Source organism: Globicephala melas, chromosome 10 (assembly GCF_963455315.2).
Source record: "Globicephala melas chromosome 10, mGloMel1.2, whole genome shotgun sequence".
Lineage (NCBI taxonomy): Eukaryota > Metazoa > Chordata > Mammalia > Artiodactyla > Delphinidae > Globicephala > Globicephala melas.
Genome location: NC_083323.1, coordinates 19,607,229 through 19,629,188, shown reverse-complemented (window position 1 = coordinate 19,629,188; position 21,960 = coordinate 19,607,229). Strand labels below are relative to the sequence as shown.

Below are 21,960 nucleotides of genomic sequence, written 5' to 3'. Positions count from 1 at the left end.
ATGGCTCATGGGCCCAGCCGCTCTGCGGCATGTGGGACCCTCCCGGACCGGGGCACGAACCTGCGTCCCCTGCATCGGCAGGCGGACTCTCAACCACTGTACCACCAGGGAAGCCCATCACTATCTTTCAATAAATGATGATCATCAAGGAAGAATGACTTCATCCTCAAAAGGACAGTCCACTGAGACCCTTACTTTTGAGACAGTGTGACTTCCTTTGACAGAAAGTCAGAATCATTTCAAAGGGAGATGCACAATATTTATTATATTATACATCTTAAAGTTACCCAGTGTAGAGAAAGAAAAAAAATTTCTTTTCTTCTACTCTTCTGGGTCCTCAGCTTGGGTCTCTGTCAACAAAAAACAGAAAAATGAACAGAAGTTTATTAATATGTATATCTCAAATGCACGGGAGAAGTAACTCAGGGATGAGTAACTCAAAGGGATGGCTAGAACTTGGGTGTATATAGCATTTTAACAAAGAAAAAATAAATTTGTATAGAAATGACGGGACAAAGGAAAGCGTTTTAAGGCTTCCAAGGGCGGGAAACTGTGGGAATGTAATTTGGGGGAAATTAACAGTGAGATTTGTTTGGTGTCATCTCTGGGCTAACAGTCTAGAACCTCCAGCAAAGGCAATTTATATTTTGTCTTTAGGCAGAAAGGAGGAGGGTAGAGAGAGCTTTTCCTGTTTTCGCTGCTCCTAATTGCCTTCGGCTCAAAACAGTATGTCAAAGAGGCATATTTGGGGGTGACATAATCTGGTTTCCTTCACCAGTAAGGTTGTTTTTTGGGATTTTTGCATTTCTTACCATATAAACTTTACTGTTCCAAGCAGTGGGTGTCATAAGATCTACAGTATTGGGACTTCCCTGGTGGTTCAGTGGCTAAGGCTCCGGGCTCCCAATGAGCCTGGGCTCAATCCCTGGTCAGGGAACTAGATCCCACATGCCACAACTAAGAGTTTGCATGCCATCACTAAAGACTAAGACCCGGCGCAGCCAAATAAATATTTAAAAGAAAAAGAAAGGGGGCTTCCCTTGTGGCACAGTGGTTAAGAATCCCCCTGCCAATGCAGGGGACACGGGTTCGAGCCCTGGTCCGGGAAGATCCCACATGCTGTGGAGCAACTAAGCCCGTGCGCAACTACTGAACCTGCTCTCTAGAGCCCACGAGCCATAAGTACTGAGCCCGTGTGCCACAAGTACTGAAGCCCGCGTGCCTAGAGCCTATGCTCCACAACAAGAGAAGCCACCGCAATAAGAAGCCTGCGCAGCAACAAAGACCCAACGCAGACAAAAATAAAATAAATAAAATAAAGTATCCCTTGCTTGAAAAAAAAAAAAAGATCTACGGTATCAGAAGCTTTTTGAAAGGAAAGCAGCGCTGTGCTCCTTAGGGCTGCTTGACACCATATTTATGTGTATTCAGTTAGTTACACTTATATACCTATATTAAATATATATATATATGTATCCATACTTATTTTATTCTTTCTGCCTTTATAGTCAGACAACTCCTGTATGTTTGTGTTAAAAGTGATTAGCCAGTTGGATTAAGGGACTTACATAAGCAACAGAAAGATAAAATGATCAGGTGAATTCCATTTGATGTCGTAATTCCTCTGCCTCAGGGAGGGTTTTTTAAATCAGATCAGTTGTAGAGTAGGAAAGGGGAAGCAGGAGGGGACAGGGAAAAGCAAGCAAGGGAAGTTGGTGGGTTTTCAGAATGCAGAAACCTAAGTAGAGACCTACAGTGGATAACTAAGGATGGCAACTTTTGTGATTTTTTTCAAAAGCTTAATTAAAAGCTTCTGTGTTATTGGATATGGTGGTCACTTCCCCACAGGCTCAGTGATTTCCTGAAATACAAGTCTGTCCATGTTCCTGTTTCCTCACTACCAAAACCAAACAAATAAGGTTCTTTTTTTTTGTACATTTTTAGTCTTTTTAAAAATTTTTTATTTTATTTATCTTTTTATACAGCAGGTTCTTATTAGTTATCCATTTTATACATATTAGTGTATATATGTTAATCCCAGTCTCCCAGTTCATCCACTACCACCACCACACACCCGCCACTTTCCCCCCTTGGTGTCCATACGTTCAAACAAATAAGATTCTTAGCAGGGCTCAGGTGACGTGGCCTCTTTGCCCACCTCTCCATTCCCTGCCTTACACTAGCGCGCTTCTTTTTTTTTTTTTTTTTTTAATGGTTTATTTATTCAGTTCGGCCACCGGCCATGTGGGATCCTCCCGGGCCAGGGATGGAACCCGTGCCCCGTGCAGTGGAAGCCTGGAGTCCTAACCACTGGACCGCCATGGAAGTCCGCTAGGGTACTTCTCTAGGTCCAGAAAAACAGGCAATTCATCATCTGTGCATTTTCTCCTGCTGTTTCCTTGGACTGGAATGGTAGTCTCACCTTTCTTTGCCTGAAGAGCAATGATTTACTTTAAAAACCTCTACTACCTGTCAGGAACACGTACCTGGCTCTTCATGCGAGCACTGGCCCCAGCCTCTCAGCTCTATTTTTTTTTAAATCTCATATTTATTTAATATTCCATACAATGTATTTTATTTTGACATGTCAGTCTCCTAGACCCCATGAAACTATTTAATCTTTGTATCCTGTCCTCCTGCTGGAGGACAGGACACTCAAGAAATGTTAAGGTGGCTAAAACAAACCCACGTTTGGTTACCAATGACCAGTGACCTCACATACCTTGGGCTCAGAATCCCTAAACTGTATCTCAAAATCACTGTGCCCGCCAGCGCCTTCAGAACACGAATCCCTTTCACAGGGTTTGAAATGTATCAAGTCCCCATTACTCACCAGGCTCCAAGCCTGGGCTAACCCTGATCCATGAGAGAAAGAGAAACCTAACTTCTAGGAAAGAAGAGTCCGCTGTGCGGGGTGGAAGGGGGATTGGGGCGGGGTAGGGGGGAAGCAGCACTGTGGGCAGCACCGGGGCCGTCCAGGCTCGGCCCCCGGCCCTCGCAAACACCCGCCTATACACTCCCCTCGGTTTTCAGGTGGACACCATCCACGTGGGTGCCGCATCCGTGCCCCGTGTCCTGGCGAACGTCACCGAACACTTCCGCCCGGACCCCTGCAGCAGGGCCAGCAGCAGCCGTCGCAGTGCAGCGGGATGGGGTGGATGTCACCACGGGCGGGCGGCGGGACCACGGAGAGGAAGCCGTCGGGGTTCGAGGCCCGGCACCCCGGAAACCCCGAGGGAAAGAGGGGCCGGGAGGCGTTGATGCGTTTCCCCGGAGTTGCGCAAGGGCAAGGGCGGCGGGCGGGCTGGGACCGTCTGGGCGGGCATTCCCGCCGCTGCCCCCGCCCGGAGGCCGAACCAAAAGCGAAAGGAGCCGGTCCCCCCCCCTCCGCCCCCCGCCCCGCGGTCCCGCAGCCCCGGCGTCGCGTTCGCGGGGAGGTCGCCGCGCGCCTGCAAGTCGGCGGAGCCGCCGCTTTGTGACTTCACTCGTTTCGCAACAAGCCCGGGCCGCCCGCGCCCCACCCACCCCCGCGCCGCCTCCTCGCAGCCCGCCGCCTCTCTCCGCTCTCCGCGCTTCCCCTACCTCCGGGGCCGGGCCTGCCCAGCCGTCGCGGAGCCTCCCTCCCGGCCGCCCGTGGCTGTTCGCGCCGTGGCCGCCGCGCCGTGGGTCGGCACGTGCGCGGCCCCCGCCTCCCAGCAGCGCAGAGCAGCCCCCCGTTCCGGGCCCGCAGAGCGCAGCGCCCTCCTGGTGGCGGCGCGATGCTGTGCTTCTTGAGGGGAATGGCCCTCATTCCCTTCCTCCTGGTGACCTGGTCGTCCGCCGCCTTCATCATCTCCTACGTGGTCGCCGTGCTCTCCGGGCACGTCAACCCCTTCCTCCCCTACATCAGGTGAGGAGCCAGCCGGGTGGGAGGCAGGACGCGGGACGGGGCAGAGGCACCGCGGGAGAGCACTGCTGATGCGGAGGGAAGGGGTCCAGACCCAGCTGGGGCGTCTTGCAGAAAGATGGAGCACTGACGACCAGGAGGGGGCGCTCCTGGGAGGTACAGGGAGGCAGGGGGTAGGAGCCGAGCAGTTCTGATTTTATCCCGAACACTGAGCAGAGTGGCGTCAGGAGCCATCGAGGATGCACAGGAGAACTTTGAGACTGGGTATGGGACAGAATCTCTGGAAGACGCTTTGGCGGTATTGAAACAAGGATGGATCCTGTTGGATGCCACTCATTGAATGTGTAAGAGGCAGATCCAGGTGTACGCTAGAACAGCTCACGTATTTCACTCCTGCTTCCCAACGTCCTCGTGAAGTGGCTGTCTGGCTCATTTTTCTTGCAAGGAAACTAAGTTTAAGCTGATGTTGAAATTCATCAGTGTGACACTGATGTCACAGCTAAGAAATGGTGGAAGCAGAACTCACACCCAGATTCATTCCCATGCCAGAAGCAACACCATGCTACCTTTGGTAGTGGTGTTTGGAAGACGCTTTAAGCTCTCTTGGATGGAGCTTCCCAAGATCCCTCTGGGTATTGGGCCTTCAAATTGTCAACAGTTGGTGACATCTCTTGTGTTGTCATTATACCATTTCGTCTTTCATGAGTTTTGGCCTCTACCTTTCTTTAATTTTTTTAAAATAAATTTATTTATTTATGGCTGCATTGGGTCTTCGTGGCTGCGCATGGGCTTTCTCTAGTCGTGGCGAGCGGAGGCTCTTCTTTGTTGTGGTGTGCGGGCTCAGTAGTTGTGGCTCACAAGCTCTAGAGCGCAGGCTCGGTAGTTGTGGCGCACAGGCTTAGTTGCTCCATGGCATGTGGGATCTTCCCGAACCAGGGCTCGAACCCGTGTCTCCTGAATTGGCAGGGGGATTCTTAACCACTGCGCCACCAGGGACGTCTGGCCTCTACCTTTCTTGAGAGTCACTTTATCAGTGCCCAGGACATGCGTCTGGATCCTCTTCGTGTGGCTCCCAGCTCTGCGCCTTGACTGTGGTAATGGCGTTCCTTAAACATTTGAAGAATCCATCCTTATCCAAGTGGTGTGACCGCTCTGGGTCTGTATTGATTGGTGAGGGCATTATAAAGTTGGTGACACCCACGGTTACTGCTTAATTATTGTAGGGATTGTAGAGATTATAGAGGTTGTAGGGCCTCTTCTTTTTGCAGCCATTCTGCCTGGTGAGCTATGCTCTATAATCTCTTTTGTAGGCGAGAAAGGGGAAACGAAGTGAAGCAAGAGGGGACTACAGTTTAAAGATGCAAGGAAGCAAGTGATATGCAGAATAGTACACAGAACCAAATCTGTAGTAATGGTGGTGGTTTTGCCCACGCAAGATGAGGCGTCCCATGCATCGAGGAAACTTTCCCATCAGGCGTGGTGCCCCTGCAGAAACCTCGGCTTGGTTTCTCATGGCTCGTCTCTGTCCCAAGTGCCATTGTCTTGCTTCTCTTGTATCTGAAGTGGGATAGATCCTCTTAGACTGATGTTAAAAGCAAGAGTTCACTCCCGGTAATGCTTTTTATTGAGTAAATAGCAGCTGTGTTTGTTGCCAGTTTGAAGGTCAGGGGCAGGTAGTATTTGGTACACATTGGCTAGGCGATCAGAGGCAGGGTTTGAGTCTTTGTAGAGGTGTCTGATGTAGTTGTGATTAATACCACCTCCAGGTGAGCTACCAGACATTCAGAAATGGGGAAATGAGCTGACAGGACCAACTACTTGTAAGATGCTCAAATCACAGACATTCCAAGGAAGAGGTTTTAAATTTAGCAAGGAAAGGAAACTTTCAGGAAAAAGTGGAATAACAGGAGAAGAAGGCACGAGATTGTTCCCTTGCTGCCGGGAGCCTTCAGCCTACAAACACATGATTGCTTGCCTAAGTGTGCCTGGGGCCTTTAGGTTGTCTGCTCTGTCTGCCTACATGGGTGGCTGGAGCACTGGATTGCCTCTGCTGCCTCCTAGAAAACTAAGTCATTGAGGCCAGGGCAAGGGCAAGATTAGAAGGGCAAGTTTCTGGACGTGATGGGATTAACTCCAGATTTATCCCTTTGGCCCAGACCGTACTTCTCTAACTCATCTCTGCTCTGATGCCTCCTCTTCTTACTTACCCGCCCGCCCCTCCACTTCCCTCCAGACTCCTTGGCCTCCTTCCTGGGTCTTGAGCATGTCAGGCACACCTCTTCCTCCTGGCCTCTGCACTGGCTATTACTATGCCAGAATGTTCTTCCTGACCTCCTTCTTTGTTCAATTATCTCTGTGAGGCCTGCTCTGATGGCCCTATTTAACACTGCACCTTAGTGCTCCTGACACCCCCATCCAGTCTTGTTCTCCATAGCACCTATTACCTTCTAACAAACTGTACGATTTACTTATTTATTATGCTGATCATCTGTCTTCGTTTGCTGGAATGTAACATCCATGAAGGCTCTCGATATTTGTTGAATTAATATGTCTTGGGTGCTCAACTGTGAGTATCGCTGTTCTTCCCTCCAGGGTAGGGCAGAGCCCTTTAGGGAAGGCTCGGTAAAGTCACTGGTGGTTGGTCAGTGATCCGGACGTATTTAGGGTGAGCACCCTTTAACGCGAAGGCATTTTTCAGCCAATCTGATGTTCTGATGTTTTTTAACAACGCTGAACACTTTAAGTAAGAGCCATTGCATTTTACAATTTTGTTTATTTATTTATCTTCCAGTTTTATTGAGCTATAATTGACATACAGCACTGTATACGTTAAAGGTGTACAGCATCACGAATTGACTTACACACGTCATGAAATGATCATCACAATAAGTTTAGTGACTACCCATCATCTCATATAGATACAAAATAAATGTAGGGCTTCCCTGGTGGCGCAGTGGTTGAGGGTCCGCCTGCCGATGCAGGGGACGCGGGTTCGTGCCCCGGTCCGGGAAGATCCCACATGCCGCGGAGCGGCTGGGCCTGTGAGCATGGCCGCTGAGCCTGCGCGTCCGGAGCCTGTGCTCCGCAACGGGAGAGGCCACAACAGCGAGAGGCCCGCGTACCGCAAAAAAAAAAAATAAATAAATAAAATAAAATAAAATAAAATGAAATAACTAAATAAATGCAAAAGAAACTAGTTTTTCCTTATGATGAGAACTCTTAAGAATCACTCTCTTAACATACGGCAGTGTTCATTACGTTACTCATGTTGTACGTGACATCCCTAGCACTTCCTTGTCTTGCAGCTGGAAGTTGGTACCTTTTGGATACCTTCATGTAACGTCCCCTCTCCCCACCCCCACCTCTGGTAACCACAAATCTGATCTTTTTCTGTTTGTTCTGGAAGTTTAATTGACCTACAACACTTTGTTAGTTCCTGGTATACAACATAGTGATTCAGTATCTTTGTACACTAAAATGATCACCACTAGCCATTGCATTTTAAATAAGATCCAGAACTGTGGAAGAACCCCTTTGCAGTAGGACAATCAAATTCAGCTTTCTTATCAGATATTTTCTGATAACATTGTTATTCCTCAGTATTTGGGACAAGTGGGCCTATAGCTCTTAGACACATGAAAATATGCTCAATCTCATGAATGGAATAAAAATTCAAATTAAAACTCACTTTTGGGAATTCCCTGGTGGTCCAGTGGTTAGGACTCCAGGCGCTCACTGCCGAGGGCCTGGGTTCGATCCCTGGTTGGGGAACCGAAATCCCATAAGCTGCGCAGCCCGGCTGAAAACAAAACAAAACAAAACAAAACAACTCACTTTTCATCTACTGGCTTGGCGGAAACCCAAATGTTTGATAGCACATTCTATTGGTGAGACTTTGGGGCAACAGGCTCCTGTACACTGCTGGTGGGAATGTAAAGTGATTCAATCTCTACGGAGGGACTTGGGCATTATTTATCAAAATGACACAAATACAATATCTAAAGTATATTCATAGCACGGCTTTTAATAACAAAAGGTTGGAAACAATACAAATGTCCATCAGTAGAGGACTGGCTTAATAAATGATTTACCCAAGAATATCTCAAACGAAAGCTCTTTTTACATAGAATACTCTCTTTAGAATTTCATTACATTGTTACATGGAAAAAAGCAAGATGCAAACAAAATATACTACCATTGGGGAGGGGAATAATGTGTATCTGTATTTGCTTGCATGAAGAAACTAATAAAAATGGTTTATCTGTGTATGATGGAGGGAGGTGGCCATGGTCAGCAAGACCCTAGCTGATGGAAAAAAAGGGTGGAAATAAGACTTCTCCTGCCACACTTTAAAAAAATTAATCTTTTAATTTTAAGATAATTATAGATTTACATGCAGTTATAAAAAAATAATACAGAAAGATCCCATGTATTTTTTTACCCAGTTTCTCCCAAAGGTAACATCTCTAAACTTGGCATTAACTTTTTATATGAATTTATTTTTTACGCAAATGGATGTTTCCTATCATAAAATTAAATTAGAAGCATGGGGATTCAAACAGCCACCAAATTTAGCAAGTTGGAATAACATAGTGTGATGTTTCTGTATTATGAAACCATTAATGCAAGGATGTGAAAACCAAGGACAAATAAAAATCAACCTCAAAGCATTAGTTTAGATTTTTACAGGGCCACACTCATATTCTTTTTTTTTTTTTTTTTTAGTTATTTATTTTTGGCTGCATTGGGTCTTCGTTGCTGTGCACAGGCTTTCTCTAGTTGTGGCGAGCAGAGACTACTCTTTGTTGCGGTGTACAGGCTTCTCATTGCAGTGGCTTCTCTTGTTGTGGAGCATGGGCTCTAGGCGTGTGGGCTTCAGTAGTTGCAGCATGTGGACTCAGTAGTTGTGGCTTGTGGGCTCTAGAGCACAGGCTCAGTAGTTGTGGCTCACAGGCTCTAGAGCACAGGCTCAGCAGTTGTGGCCCACGGGCTTAGTTGTTCCGCTGCATGTGGGATCTTCCCAGACCAGGGCTCGAACCTGTGTCCCCTGCACTGGCAGGCAGATTCTTAACCACTGCGCCACCAGGGAAGCCCTCTATCCACTTTAAAGACACCAAAACTGGAAATGAGATGATTCAGAGTAGATGTGGTTTTTATGCCAGGAGGACATACGGTGGACTCGTACTTATGTAACAGCCTTGGCCCACATCAACACGTAGGCAAATGAATGTTTGTACATTTGTATATTTGTGGTGTGTACATATCCGTATAATTTTTTTATTACTTTTTTTAGTTGAAGTGTAGTTGATTTACAATGTTGTGTGAAAGTGATTCAGTTATACATACGCCTATATCTCTATTTTTCATATTCTTTTCCATTATAGGTTATTATTATAAGATATTAAATATAGTTCCTTGTGCTATACAGTAGGTCCTTGTTATTTATCTATTTTATATATATTAGTGTGTATCTGTTCATCCCAAACTCCTAATTTATCCCTCGCCCCCCAAATCCATATAATTTTTGATGGCTTCCTGCTTAAACCAACTCTTTTGATTACTAACTACACTGAATTTCAGGCAATGGTGACTTCTGCTTCCCTGTTCAGCTGCAACAATGGGATTCAGGATAATAAATAATAGGATAATGAGGTCTCTGGGTACAGAGTCACATATTCTCACATGATGTTAATGACATTTCAGTCTTTATAGTGCAGTGATTATTACCTCACAGTATCTAAGCCACAGTATCATAAGACGAAAAGGCAGGCATGCCATTTAAAACTTTGAGCTAGAAAAGTGTCATCCTTGAAATGATAATTTATAGCTTAGAAAGGATAATTTATAGCTTAATATTTTTATCAAAAAGCATTGCCCAAATTAGTTAATTCTATGAAAAACACAGTAAGAACATTGAAGATCCTAAACTTTTGCAGCTTGTAGCATTGTTTGGCTTCTGAGTCAACTGTAAATATATATATAAGTTCTCCTCCATTTAAAGTTTTCATTGTCATTTAATTACATAAAATACTTATTTTTCTCACTGACTTAAACTTGTGAATGTTTTTCTTCTGCTAGTTCTACTTTTTAAAAGGCAGTAGAGTATCGCTCAGAAGTCTTGATGACAATTTTTAAACCTAAGTGCTCAATTTCAACTTAAAAAAGAGTGGTCCACTGAACAGTCCTCTTTCCCTGACAGTAATTGCATTTCAGTCCATCAAGAACATGCATTGTAGAGTCATAGCATGCCAAGGACAACTTACTAAGGTAATGGCTGCAGGAGGGATCACTGGTGTGAACCCGCTTGTAAGATAAACAGTTCTGTAAACTCACATGGAAATGATATTTTATCATAAAAGGAAAGAATATAGCACAGCAGAGGAGAGTTCTGAACTGTGTCCATTGAAATTAGACAGCTCTAGATACATGGCTTGGCTTCCCCATTTAGATACATGGCTTGGCTTCCCCCTCTGTGACCTTGGGCAGTTTCTTTTCTAAGACTCAGTTTCTTCATCTTTAAGATGATGATAAGTACTTTCCTTATAATATTCTGAAGACCAAATAAGATGAAGGCAAGTGTAAGTGCTGAGGAAATGTTTTTTTCCTTTTGTAATATTAGCAGCGATAGTCCAAGCAGGGATTATTTTTTTTAGAGACTCTCCTCAGAAAAAATTTCAGAATCTGACCGCTTATGCCTCCCTCTTCATTACCATTCTGGTCCAAGCCACTGTCCTCTCTTGATAAACTACTGAAATCACTTCCTAAGTCTCCCTGGTCCATGCCTGCCCATCCATAGTCTTTTTGCAACATCCTTTAAAAACGTCAATCAACTTCATATCACTTCCCTGCTCTCAGCCCTCAGTGGCTTCCCATCATGTTTAGAGTAACATTCAGAGTCCTTACCGTGACCCACGGGGCTCTCCATGACCCCCTCGCCCATGTGCACACAGGTCCTTGCTTACTCCCCTCCAGCCACGCCTCCTTCCTTGCAGTTGCTCTAATATATTGCCACCTTCTGGCCTCTGACTTGGCTCTTCCCTCTGCTTGTAATTTTCCTGGCCCAAATATTCATTCAGATCTCTGTTCAAGGACCCTCCCCAGATTACCCTGTCTCGAGTGGGTGGCTCATCTGTCTCTCTCTGTCCTCTTATCCAGCTTGCCTCTTCTTCACAGCATTCATCACTCTTAGACGATTAAAAAAATTTTTTTTTAATTTATTTGTTTTTGACTGCATTGGGTCTTTGTTGCTGTACGAGGGCTTCTCATTGTGGTGGCTTCTCTTGTTGCAGAGCATGGGCTGTAGGCGCGCGGGCTTCAGTAGTTGTGGCACATGGGCTTAGTTACTCCGCGGCAGGTGGGATCTTCCTAGACCAGGGTTCAGAACCCGTGTCCCCTGCACTGGCAGGCGGATTCTTAACCACTGTGCCACCAGGGAAGTCCCACTCCTAGACGATTTTTATTGCCCCCCACAGAATGTAATTCCACAAAGAAGGGGCTTTTTCTGTTTTACTTACCACTGCATTCCCCCTGCTACAAAATTGCCTGTTACATAGAAGGCAATCAGTAACTAAACGTTGAATAAATGAATCTTTGAATTTTTTTGTTAGATACTAAGGTTCTCGAAGGTAGTGAATTACCTTTTCATCTTTGTATCCTCATCACCCGACACAGTTCCCAACACATAGGAGATGCTTAACAGTATTTAAAAAAATTTTTTTTACACTGAATTTAAAATTTAGTGTAAACGAACATTGAATACGAACATTGAAACTTTTTTCCACAAGTCTTTAAGGACAACTTAATCTTGTTATTCTATTCATGAAACTAATAGCTGTTTCAAGATAACAATAATTTGATTTTCTGATTAATAAATTAATATAGGTATTTAAGAAATTAATTTCCTCTAAACAATCAAATTTGATTACAAAAATCTTTAGTTAAATTTTCTTAAAATGTTAAAACTACATGGAAGTAGTTTGACCTAGCGATGGCAGACCAGCTTGTTTCTCACTAAACTTCCTTTTTTAAATTTTTTAAATTAATTTTTATTGGAGTATAGCTGTTTTACAATGTTGTTTAACAGTATTTTAAAAATGTTGTATGAGTGAACAAAGAGGGAACTTGGGTTGATAGAGGGCAACTGCATGTGAATAGAGTGAGAAAAGAGCAAGTTTTTTGCATTTATCATCAGGATATTCTTTTTAAATTTAAAACTAGTTGAATATAATATTGTCGATCAACCACACCTCAAAAAAAATAGTTGATATAGCTATAGGGTACCTCCCACTCTAGAATAATCACTGAGTGAAGCTGCCAAAAAGTTAGCCCTAATAATTTAAAGTAATAAAATGGAATGACTTTCTTTTTTTTTTTTTGGCCATGTGGCTTGTGGGATCTTAGTTCCCCAGCCAGGAATTGAACCCTGGCCATGGCAGTGAAGGCACCGAGTCCTAACCACTGGACAACCAGGGAATTCCCTGGAATGACTTTTTATTATCATACTTATTTTTTTTAAATAATATATTTAAATATGAAGACAACGGAAGTAATGGTCTCCTTATACGGGTGCATTAAGTGCTTTTGGTTCTAGGTCCTGACTAATCTTCCAAGCAATGGGCCTAGGATTTTAGGACAGTCTAATAAAACTGTTTGGGCATGCAGATAATTTTGCATACTGCCAGCATCTCAGTCCCCACAGTAAACCATGACCCCAGGCTTTAGAGTAATGGAATCACGTGTATCCAATGATTTAAAGAACAGTATTCGACCAAGCTTATATTATCATGCGTGTTTTTTTTTAATTTTTAATTTTTTTTTATACAGCAGGTTCTTATTAGTTATCCATTTTATACACATCAGTATGTACATATCAATCCCAATCTCCCAATTCATCACACCACCACCACCATCACCACCGCTTTCCCCCCTTGGTGTCCATACGTTTGTTCTCTGCATCTGTGTTTCTATTTCTGCCCTGCAAACCAGTACATCTATACCATTTTTCTAGGTTCCACATATATGCGTTAATATACGATTTTTGTTTTTCTCTTTCTGACTTACTTCACTCTGTATGACAGTCTCTAGGTCCATCCACATCTCTACAAATAACCCACTTTCGTTCCTTTTTATGGCTGAGTAATATTCCATTGTATATATGTGCCACATCTTCTTTATCCATTCGTCTGTCAATGGGCATTTAGGTTGCTTCCATGACCTGGATATTGTAAATAGTGCTGCAATGAACATTGGGGTGCATGTGTCTTTTTGAATTATGGTTTTCTCTCGGTATATGCCCAGGAGTGGGATTGCTGGGTCGTATGGTAGTTCTGTTTTTCGTTTTTTAAGGAACCTCCATACTCTTCTCCATAGTGGCCATATCAATTTACATTCCCACGAACAGTGCAAGAGGGTTCCCCTTTCTCCACACCTTCTCCAGCATTTGTTGTTTGTAGATTTTCTGATGATGCGCATTCTAACTGGTGTGAGATGATACCTCATTGTAGTTTTGATTTGCATTTCTCTAATAATTAGTGATGTTGAGCAGCTTTTCATGTGTTTCTGATGATGCCCATTCTAACCAGTGTGAGGTGATACCTCATTGTAGTTTTGATTTACATTTCTCTAATACTTAGTGATGTTGAGCAGCTTTTCATGTGCTTCTTGGCCATCTGTATGTCTTCTTTGGAGAGGTGTCTATTTAGGTCTTCTGCCCATTTTTGCATTGGGTTGTTTGTTTCTTTAATATTGAGCTGCATGAGCGGTTTATATATTTTGGAGATAAATTCTTTGTCAGTTGATTCGTTAGCAAATATTTTTTCCCATTCTGAGGGTTGTCTTTTTGTCTTGTTCGTAGTTTCCTTTGCTTTGCAAAAGCTTTTAAGTTTCATTAGGTCCCATTTGTTTATTTTTGTTTTTATTTCCATTACCCTAGGAGGTGGAGCAAAAAAGATCTTGCTGCGATTTATGTCAAAGAGTGTTCTTCCTATGCTTTCCTCTAAGAGTTATAGTGTCCGGTCTTACATTTAGGTCATGAATCCATTTTGAATTTATTTTTGTGTATGGTTTTAGGGAGTGTTCTAAATTCACTCTTTTACATGTAGCTGTCCAGTTTTCCAGGCACCACTTACTGAAGAGGCTGTCTTTTCTCCATTGTATATTTTTGCCTCCTTTGTCATAGATTAGTTGATCATAGGTGCGTGGATTTATCTCTGGGCTTTCTATCCTGTTCCATTGATCTATATTTCTGTTTTTGTACCAGTACCATATTTTCTTGATTACTGTAGCTTTGTAGTATAGTCTGAAGTCAGGGAGTCTGATTCCTCCAGCTCCATTTTTTTCCTTCAGGACTGCTTTGGTGAGACTTCCCTGGTGATGCAGTGGTTAAGAATTCGCCTGCCAGTGTAGGGGACATGGGTTCAAGCCCTGGTCCAGGAAGATCCCACATGCCATGGAGCAATAAGCCTGTGTGCCACAACTACTGAGCCTGTGCTCTAGAGCCCATGAGCCACAACTACTGAGCCTGCGCCCCACAACTATTGCAGCCCACGTGCCTAGAGCCTGTGCTCCAGAACAAGAGAAGCCCGCACACCACAACAAAGAGTAGTCCCCACTCACTGCAACTAGAGAAAGCCCGTGCACAGCAACGAAGACCCAGCGCAGCCAATAAATAAATAAATTTATTTTTAAAAAAAAGAAAGTTAAAAATAAAAAAGTGCTTTGGCTATTTGGGGTCTTTTGTGACTCCATACAAATTTTAAGATTTTTTGTTCTAGTTCTGTAAGAAATGCCATTGGTAATTTGATAGGGATTGCACTGAATCTGTAGATTGCCTTGGGTAGTAGAGTCATTTTCACAATATTGATTCTTCCAATCGAAGAGCATGGTATATCTCTCCATCTGTTTGTGTCATCTTTGATTTCTTTCATCAGTGTCTCATAGTTTTCTGAGTACAGGTCTTTTACCTCCTTAGGTAGGTTTATTCCTAGGTATTTTATTCTTTTTGTTGCAATGGTGAATGGGATTGTATCCTTAATTTTTCTTTCTGATCTTTCGTTGTTAACGTATAGGAATGCAAGAGATTTCAGTGCATTAATTTTTCATCCTGTAACTTTATCAGATTCATTGATTAGCTCTAGTAGTTTTCAGGGGGCATCTTTAGGATTCTCTATGTGTAGTATCATGTCATCTGCAAACAGTGACAGTTTTACGTCCTCTTTTCCAGTTTGGATTACTTTTTCTTCTCTGATTGCCGTGGCTAGAACTTCAAAACTATGTTGAATAATAGTGGTGAGAGTGGACATCCTTGTCTCGTTCCTCATCTTAGAGGAAATGCTTTCAGTTTTTCACCATTGAGAATGATGTTTGCTGTGGGTTTGTCATATATGGCCTTTATTATGTTGAGGTAGGTTCCCTCTATGCCCACTTTCTGGAGAGTTTTTATCATAAATCGGTGTTGAATTTTGTCAAAAGCTTTTTCTGCATCTATTGAGATGATCATATGGTTTTTATTCTTCAATTTGTTAATATGGTGTATCACATTGATTGATTTGCATATATTGAAGAATCCTTGCATTCCTGGGGTAAATCCCACTTGATCATGGTGTTTGATCCTTTTAATGTGTTGTTGGATTCTGTTTGCTAGTATTTTGTTGAGGATTTTTGCATCTATATTCATCAGTGATATTGGTCTGTAATTTTCTTTTCTTGTAGTATCTTTGTCTGGTGTTGGTATCAGGGTGATGGTGGCCTCATAGAATGAGTTTGGAAGTGTTCCTTCCTCTGCAATTTTTTGGAAGAGTTTGAGAAGGTTGGGTGTTAGCTCTTCTCTAAATGTTTCATAGAATTCACCCGTGAAGACATCTGGTCCTGGACTTTTGTTTGTTGAAAGATTTTTAATCACAGTTTCAATTTCATTACTTGTGATTCGACTTTTCATATTTTCTATTTTTTCCTGGTTCAGTCTTGGAAGTTTATACCTTTCTAAGAATTTGTCCATTTCTTCCAGGTTGTCCATTTTATTGGCATAGAGTTGCTTGTAGTAGTCTCCTAGGATGCTTTGTATTTTTGCGATGTCCATTGTAACTTCTCCTTTTTCATTTCTAGTTTTTTTGTTTGTTTGTTTTTTTGTGGTACGTGGGCCTCACTGTTGTGGCCTCTCCCATTGTGGAGCACAGGCTCTGGATTTGCAGGCTCAGCGGCCATGGCTCACGGGCCCAGCCGCTCCGCGGCATGTGGGACCTTCCTGGACCAGGGCACGAACCTGTGTCCCCTGCATTGGCAGGCGGACTCTCAACCACTGCACCACCAGGGAAGCCCTCTGGTTTTATTGATTTGAGTCCTCTCCCTCTTTTTCTGATGAGTCTGGCTAATAGTTTATCAGTTTTGTTTAACTTCTCAAAGAACCAGCTTTTAGTTTTATTGATGTTTGCTATTGCTTTCTTTGTTTCTATTTCATTTATTTCTGCTCAGATCTTTATGATTTCTTTCCTTCTGCTAACTTTGGGTTTTGTTTGTTCTTCTTTCTCTAGTTCCTTTAGGTGTAAGTTTTGAGATATTTTGATTTTGAGATTTCAAAATTTGAGATTTTTCTTGTTTCTTGAGGTAGGCTTGTATTGCTATAAACTTCCCTCTTAGAAGTGCTTTTGCTGCATCCCATAGGTTTTGGATTGCCGTGTTTTCGTTGTCATTTGTCTCTAGGTATTTTTTGATTTCCTCTTTGATTTCTTCAGTGATCTCTTGGTTATTTAGTAACGTATTGTTTAGCCTCCATGTGTTTGTGTTTTTTACATTTTTTCCCATGTAGTTGATTTCTAATCTCATAGCATTGTGGTTGGAAAAGATGCTTGATATGATTTCAATATTCTTAAATTTACCGAAGCTTGATTTGTGACCCAAGATGTGATCTGTCCTGGAGAATGTTTCTTGTGCACTTGAGAAGAAAGTGTAATCTGCTGTTTTTGGATAGAATGTCCTATAAATATCAATTAAATCTATCTGGTCTATTTTGTCATTTAAAGCTTGTGTTTCCTTATTAATTTTCTGTCTGGATGATCTGTCCATTGGTGTAAGTGAGGTGTTAAAGTCCCCCACTATTTTTGTGTTACTGTCGATTTCCTCTTTTATAGCTGTTAGCAGTTGCCTTATGTATTGAGGTGCTCCTATGTGTTGGGTGCATATATATTTATAATTGTTATGTCTTCTTCTTGGATTGATCCCTTGATCATCCAAGGTAGTGTCCTTCCTTGTCTCTTGTAACATTCTTTATTTTAAAGTCTGTTTTATCTGATATGAGTATTGCTACTCCAGCTTCCTTTTGATTTCCATTTGCATGGAATATCTTTTTCCATCCCCTCACTTTCAGTCTGTATGTGTCCCTAGGTCTGAAGTGGGTCTCTTGTAGACAGCATATATATGGGTCTTGTTTTCGTATCCATTCAGCAAGCCTGTGTCTTATGGTTAGAGCATTTATTCCAGTCAGGTTTAAGGTAATTATTGATATGTATGTTCCTATTACCGTTGTCTTAACTGTTATGGGTTTGTTTTTGTAGGTCCTTTACTTCTCTTGTGTTTCCCACTTAGAGAAGTTCCTTTAACATTTGTTGTAGAGCTGGTTTGGTTGGTGCTGAATTCTCTTAGCTTTTGCTTGTCTGTAAAGCTTTTGATTTCTCCATCGAATCTGAATGAGATCCTTGCTGGGTAGAGTAATCTTGGTTGTAGGTTTTTCCCTTTCATCACTTTAAATATACTGTGCCACTCCCTTCTAGCTTGTAGAGTTTCTGCTGAGAAATCAGCTGTTAACCTTATGGGAGTTCCCTTGTATGTTATTTGCCATTTTCCCCTCGTTGCTTCCAATAATTTTTCTTTGTCTTTAATTGTTGGCAATTTGATTACTATGTGTCTTGGTGTGTTTCTCCTTGGGTTTATCCTGCCTGGGACTCTCTGTGCTTCCTGGACTTGGGTGGCTATTTCCTTTCCCATGTTAGGGAAGTTTTTGACTATAATCTCTTCAAATATTTTCTCAGGTCCTTTCTCTCTCTCTTCTCCTGGGACCCCTATAATTCGAATGTTGTTGTGTTTAATGTTGTCCCAGAGGTCTCTTAGGCTGTCTTCATTCCTTTTTATTCTTTTTTCTTTATTCTGTTCCTTAGTAGTGAATTCCACCATTCTGTTTTTCAGGTCACTTATCCGTTCTTTTGCCTCAGTTATTCTGCTATTGACTCCTTGTAGTGTATTTTTCATTTCAGTTATTGTATTGTTGATCTCTGTTTGTTCTTTAATTCTTCTGGGTCTTTATGAAACATTTCTTGCTTCCTCTCAATCTTGCCTCCATTCTTTTTCCGAGGTCCTTATCATCTTCAGTATCATTTTTCTGAATTCTTTTTCTGGAAGGTTGCCTATCTCCACTTCATTCAGTTGTTTTTCTGGGGTTTTATCTTGTTCCTTCATCTGGTACATAGCCCTCTGACTTTTTATCCTGTCTGTCTTTCTGTGAATGTGGTTTTCCTTCTACAGGCTGCAGGATTGTAGTTCTTTTTGCTTCTGCTGTCTCTCCTCTGGTGGATGAGGCTATGTAAGAGGCTTGTGCAAGCTTCCTGATGGGAGGGATTGGTGATGGGTAGAGCTGGGTGTTGCTCTGGTGGGCAGAGCTCAGTAAAACTTTAGTATGCTTGTCTGCTGATGGATGGGGCTGGGTTCCCTCCCTGTCGGTTTGGCCTGAGACGAACCAGCACTGGAGCCTACTCAGCTCTTGGTGGAGCTAATGGTGGACTCTGGGAGGGCTCTCACCTAGGAGTACTTCCCAGAACTTCCGCTGCCAGTGTCCTTGTCCTCACGGTGAGACACAGCCACCCCCCACCTCTGCAGGATACCCTCCAACACTAGCAGGTAGGTCTGGTTCAGTCTCCTATGGGGTCACTGCTCCTTCCCCTGGGTGCTGATGCACACACTACTTTGTGTGTGCCCTCCAAGAGTGGAGACTCTGTTTCCCCGAGTCCTGTTGAAGTCCTGCAATCAAATTCCGCTGGCCTTCAAAGTCTGATTCTCTCGGAATTCCTCCTCCCGTTGCTAGACCCCCAGGTTGGGAAGCCTGACGTGGGGCTCAGAACCTTCACTCCATTGGGTGGACTTCTGTGGTAAAATTGTTCTCCAGTCTGTGAGTCACCCACCCAGCAGCTATGGGATTTGATTTTATTGTGATTGCGCCCCTCCTACTGTCTCATTGCAGTGTCTCCTTTGTTTTCGGATGTGGGGTATCTTTTTTGGTGAGTTCCAGTGTCTTCCTGTTGATGATTCCTCAGCAGTTAGCTGTGATTCTGGTGCTCTCGCAAGAGGGAGTGAGCACACGTCCTTCTACTCCGCCATCTTGAACCTATGCACGTCTTATTTGTATTGTTTTTATCCCTTTGAGCACCAAGTGATTATGAAGTGGCTTAACATCATAAATTAGTTCGGAGAAAGGTGTTAGATAAACCGCTTGGAATTTTCCGTGATGAACAAAACTTGTAGAAATCTAAACACAGTAAATATAGTTGTAAATTGATTTCCTAGGCACAAGTGTGTACACATAACAGCCTCAACAGCTTCTAAGCCACATGCAAATGAACAATTAGTTCCTATCCCCCTGTACAGTTTCCAGGAAGTGCCTCATTTACTAGGAGGCAAGTGAGGACGTGGATGGATCTGGGCCAGGTCTTTAAGCCATGTGATACAGAATGATGTCGTGGGAGTTGGGTAAGGGGACTACTTCTGCCACATTGGGAGGCAACTGCTTTGGCATGGCATTCATTCTCCATTTTCCTGAATCAGGTGCCCAAGTACAGCTGTGCCAACCAAATCCTACTACCTCTGCCTTTGCACAATATGATCATTTACTGTGAGCATAAAAAATGTAAAAGAAAAAGAGGCTACCAACAGGTTCTCTTGGCACCCCCTTGGTGTTATGTTTATCTGGATTCCAGTGTCAGGTGGAAGGTGTGATACAGTATTTACTTATGATGTAAAATAATAGCTTGGAGACCAAAAGAAAGACTGAAAAGAACATTTTAAGGTAAGAGAGGTTTTCATATATATATATATGTATATATGTGTATATATATATATATATGAAAAAATATATACATATATTATTTTTAAAGAAAATCACTTGTTAACATTTATTTTTTATTTTTTTATTTTTTTTGCGGTACGCGGGCCTCTCACTGCTGTGGCCTCTCCCATTGCGGAGCACAGGCTCCGGACGTGCAGGCTCAGCGGCCATGGCTCACAGGCCTAGCTGCTCCGCGGCATGTGGGATCTTCCCAGACCAGGGCACAAACCCGTGTCCCCTGCATCAGCAGGCAGACTCTCAACCACTGCGCCACCAGGGAAGCCCACTTGTTAACATTTAAAAATCTCCCTCCATGTGACTTCAAGCTACCAGGACAGAGCCACTCCCCCACGCCGTCCCCCAACACACACACACACACACACACACACACACACACACACACACACACGCACACACACCCTTAATATTCTCCTCACCTCTTCTGCTGAAGAATTTAACCTTCATGACAATGTTACCCCAAAAAGTGGGTTCACCTCTTGGTAGGTGTCAAGCCAGAAGACACAGCCAAGCCAAACAATGGAAGAAGGAAGGATTTATTACTTGCAGCAAGTAAGGAGAACACCAGGGATCTTTCCCAAAGCAGAGTCTCCCCAAACAGCAACACTGGGGAAGCTTTAAGCTAGGTTACCTGAGTACTCATGAAGGGGCTTGAACAGAGGAGAATTCAGCATAGAATTGGGGCAAAGGTCGACAATGTCCAAGCTTTAGTCAGTTGATGTCAGGAGGATCAGAAAAGGTCGACATTCTCATCCCTCAGGTTCCAGTGGATCTGGTGGATGAGCCCTCCAGAGGGGTTTAAATTCTGTGAAACAGTTCCAGAAAGTGCTTCAGGCTAATCTTTACCATTGAAACAGAACTGGGAGTCTTTACAACTGACTTATTATCTTTGCTATTGTTACTCACCTTGCCTGGTAACAGTTGTTTGTTCCTTTGTTCCCTTAAGATCATTACTGCTGAGACCTGTTCAAGGGCAAGCATTGCAGCCAGGCTTAGATCACAAAATGGTTTAGGGCTAAATGGCTTCTCTAATGTCAAAAAGCTATATCTGGTTTTTTTCCTCCAGGGCCCCCCTACCCTACCTGCTTACAATGACAGGCTGCTTTGGGAACTTTCTCTTCTCCAGAACTGCCTGATCACACCACATCAATGATCGGAGCACCTCCAGTCTTGTTTTTGGTAGCATTTCCCCCGTGTCTGCTCACTGATCAAGGTCCACAGTTTATCATTGTTGACAGTGGGGCAGAAGCTCCGATTCCTCTTTTAAGTGGTGATGCCTCATTCCAACTTTCACAAAGTAACCTCGGTGATATTTGTCAAAGCTGATCCTGTGGTGATGGATGCCATCCGCGTTACCCAGGCCTCTGGGTGCTTCCGACGTTTGATGATGCAGCCATGGCATGACTGCGTGGCACGCGGCCCCTAAGTTTCTGGGTCTTCCTTAGTCAGCATGGCATGTCAGTGGCTGAGATGAAAGAGGGAGCCTTCTGTTTGTATTAACGATAGTAGGCAACCACTACTATCCTTAAAAGTTCTTAGAAGTGGCCACAGTTTCATTTTCTGCTTGGAAAGTTTTCTTTTCTTTTTTTTTTTTTTTTTTTTGGCCGCTGCAAGCTGCATGGCTTGCAGGTTCATAGTTCCCTGACCAGGGACTGAACCCATGCCCTCAGCAGTGAAAGCACAAAGTCCTAACCACCGGACTACCAGGGAATTCCCTGGAAATTTTCTTGAAATACTCTTTTTCTTTTTAAATTTTATACAAAATTTTATTGACATATAGTTGATTTACAATGTTGTGTTAATTTCAACTGTACAGCAAAATGATTCAGTTATACATATATATATATATATATATATATATATACACATTCTTTTTCATATTCTTTTCCAGTATGGTTTATCACAGGATATTGAATATAGTTCCCTATGCTATATGGTAGGACTTTGTTGTTTATATCTTAAATTGTTTTTT

General features: G+C 43.1%; 1 protein-coding gene and 1 long non-coding RNA gene across 2 annotated transcripts in view; one reads left to right on the top strand and one right to left on the bottom strand.

The window, feature by feature from the left end:
• Positions 1–3,578: 3,578 nt before the first annotated feature.
• Positions 3,579–21,960, top strand: part of DRAM1 (DNA damage regulated autophagy modulator 1) — a 47,903-nt gene continuing 29,521 nt past the window's right edge. The window contains exon 1 of the mRNA XM_060305846.2: positions 3,579–3,889. Within this exon, the coding sequence (XP_060161829.1) occupies positions 3,759–3,889 (131 nt within the window). The 5' untranslated portion in view covers positions 3,579–3,758. The remainder of the gene's footprint in view (positions 3,890–21,960) is intronic.
• The window catches only part of LOC115852941 (uncharacterized), a 99,640-nt gene continuing 98,295 nt past the window's right edge, over positions 20,616–21,960 (bottom strand). The window contains exon 7 of the long non-coding RNA XR_009565400.1: positions 20,616–20,793. This is a non-coding gene — a long non-coding RNA (uncharacterized lncRNA). The remainder of the gene's footprint in view (positions 20,794–21,960) is intronic.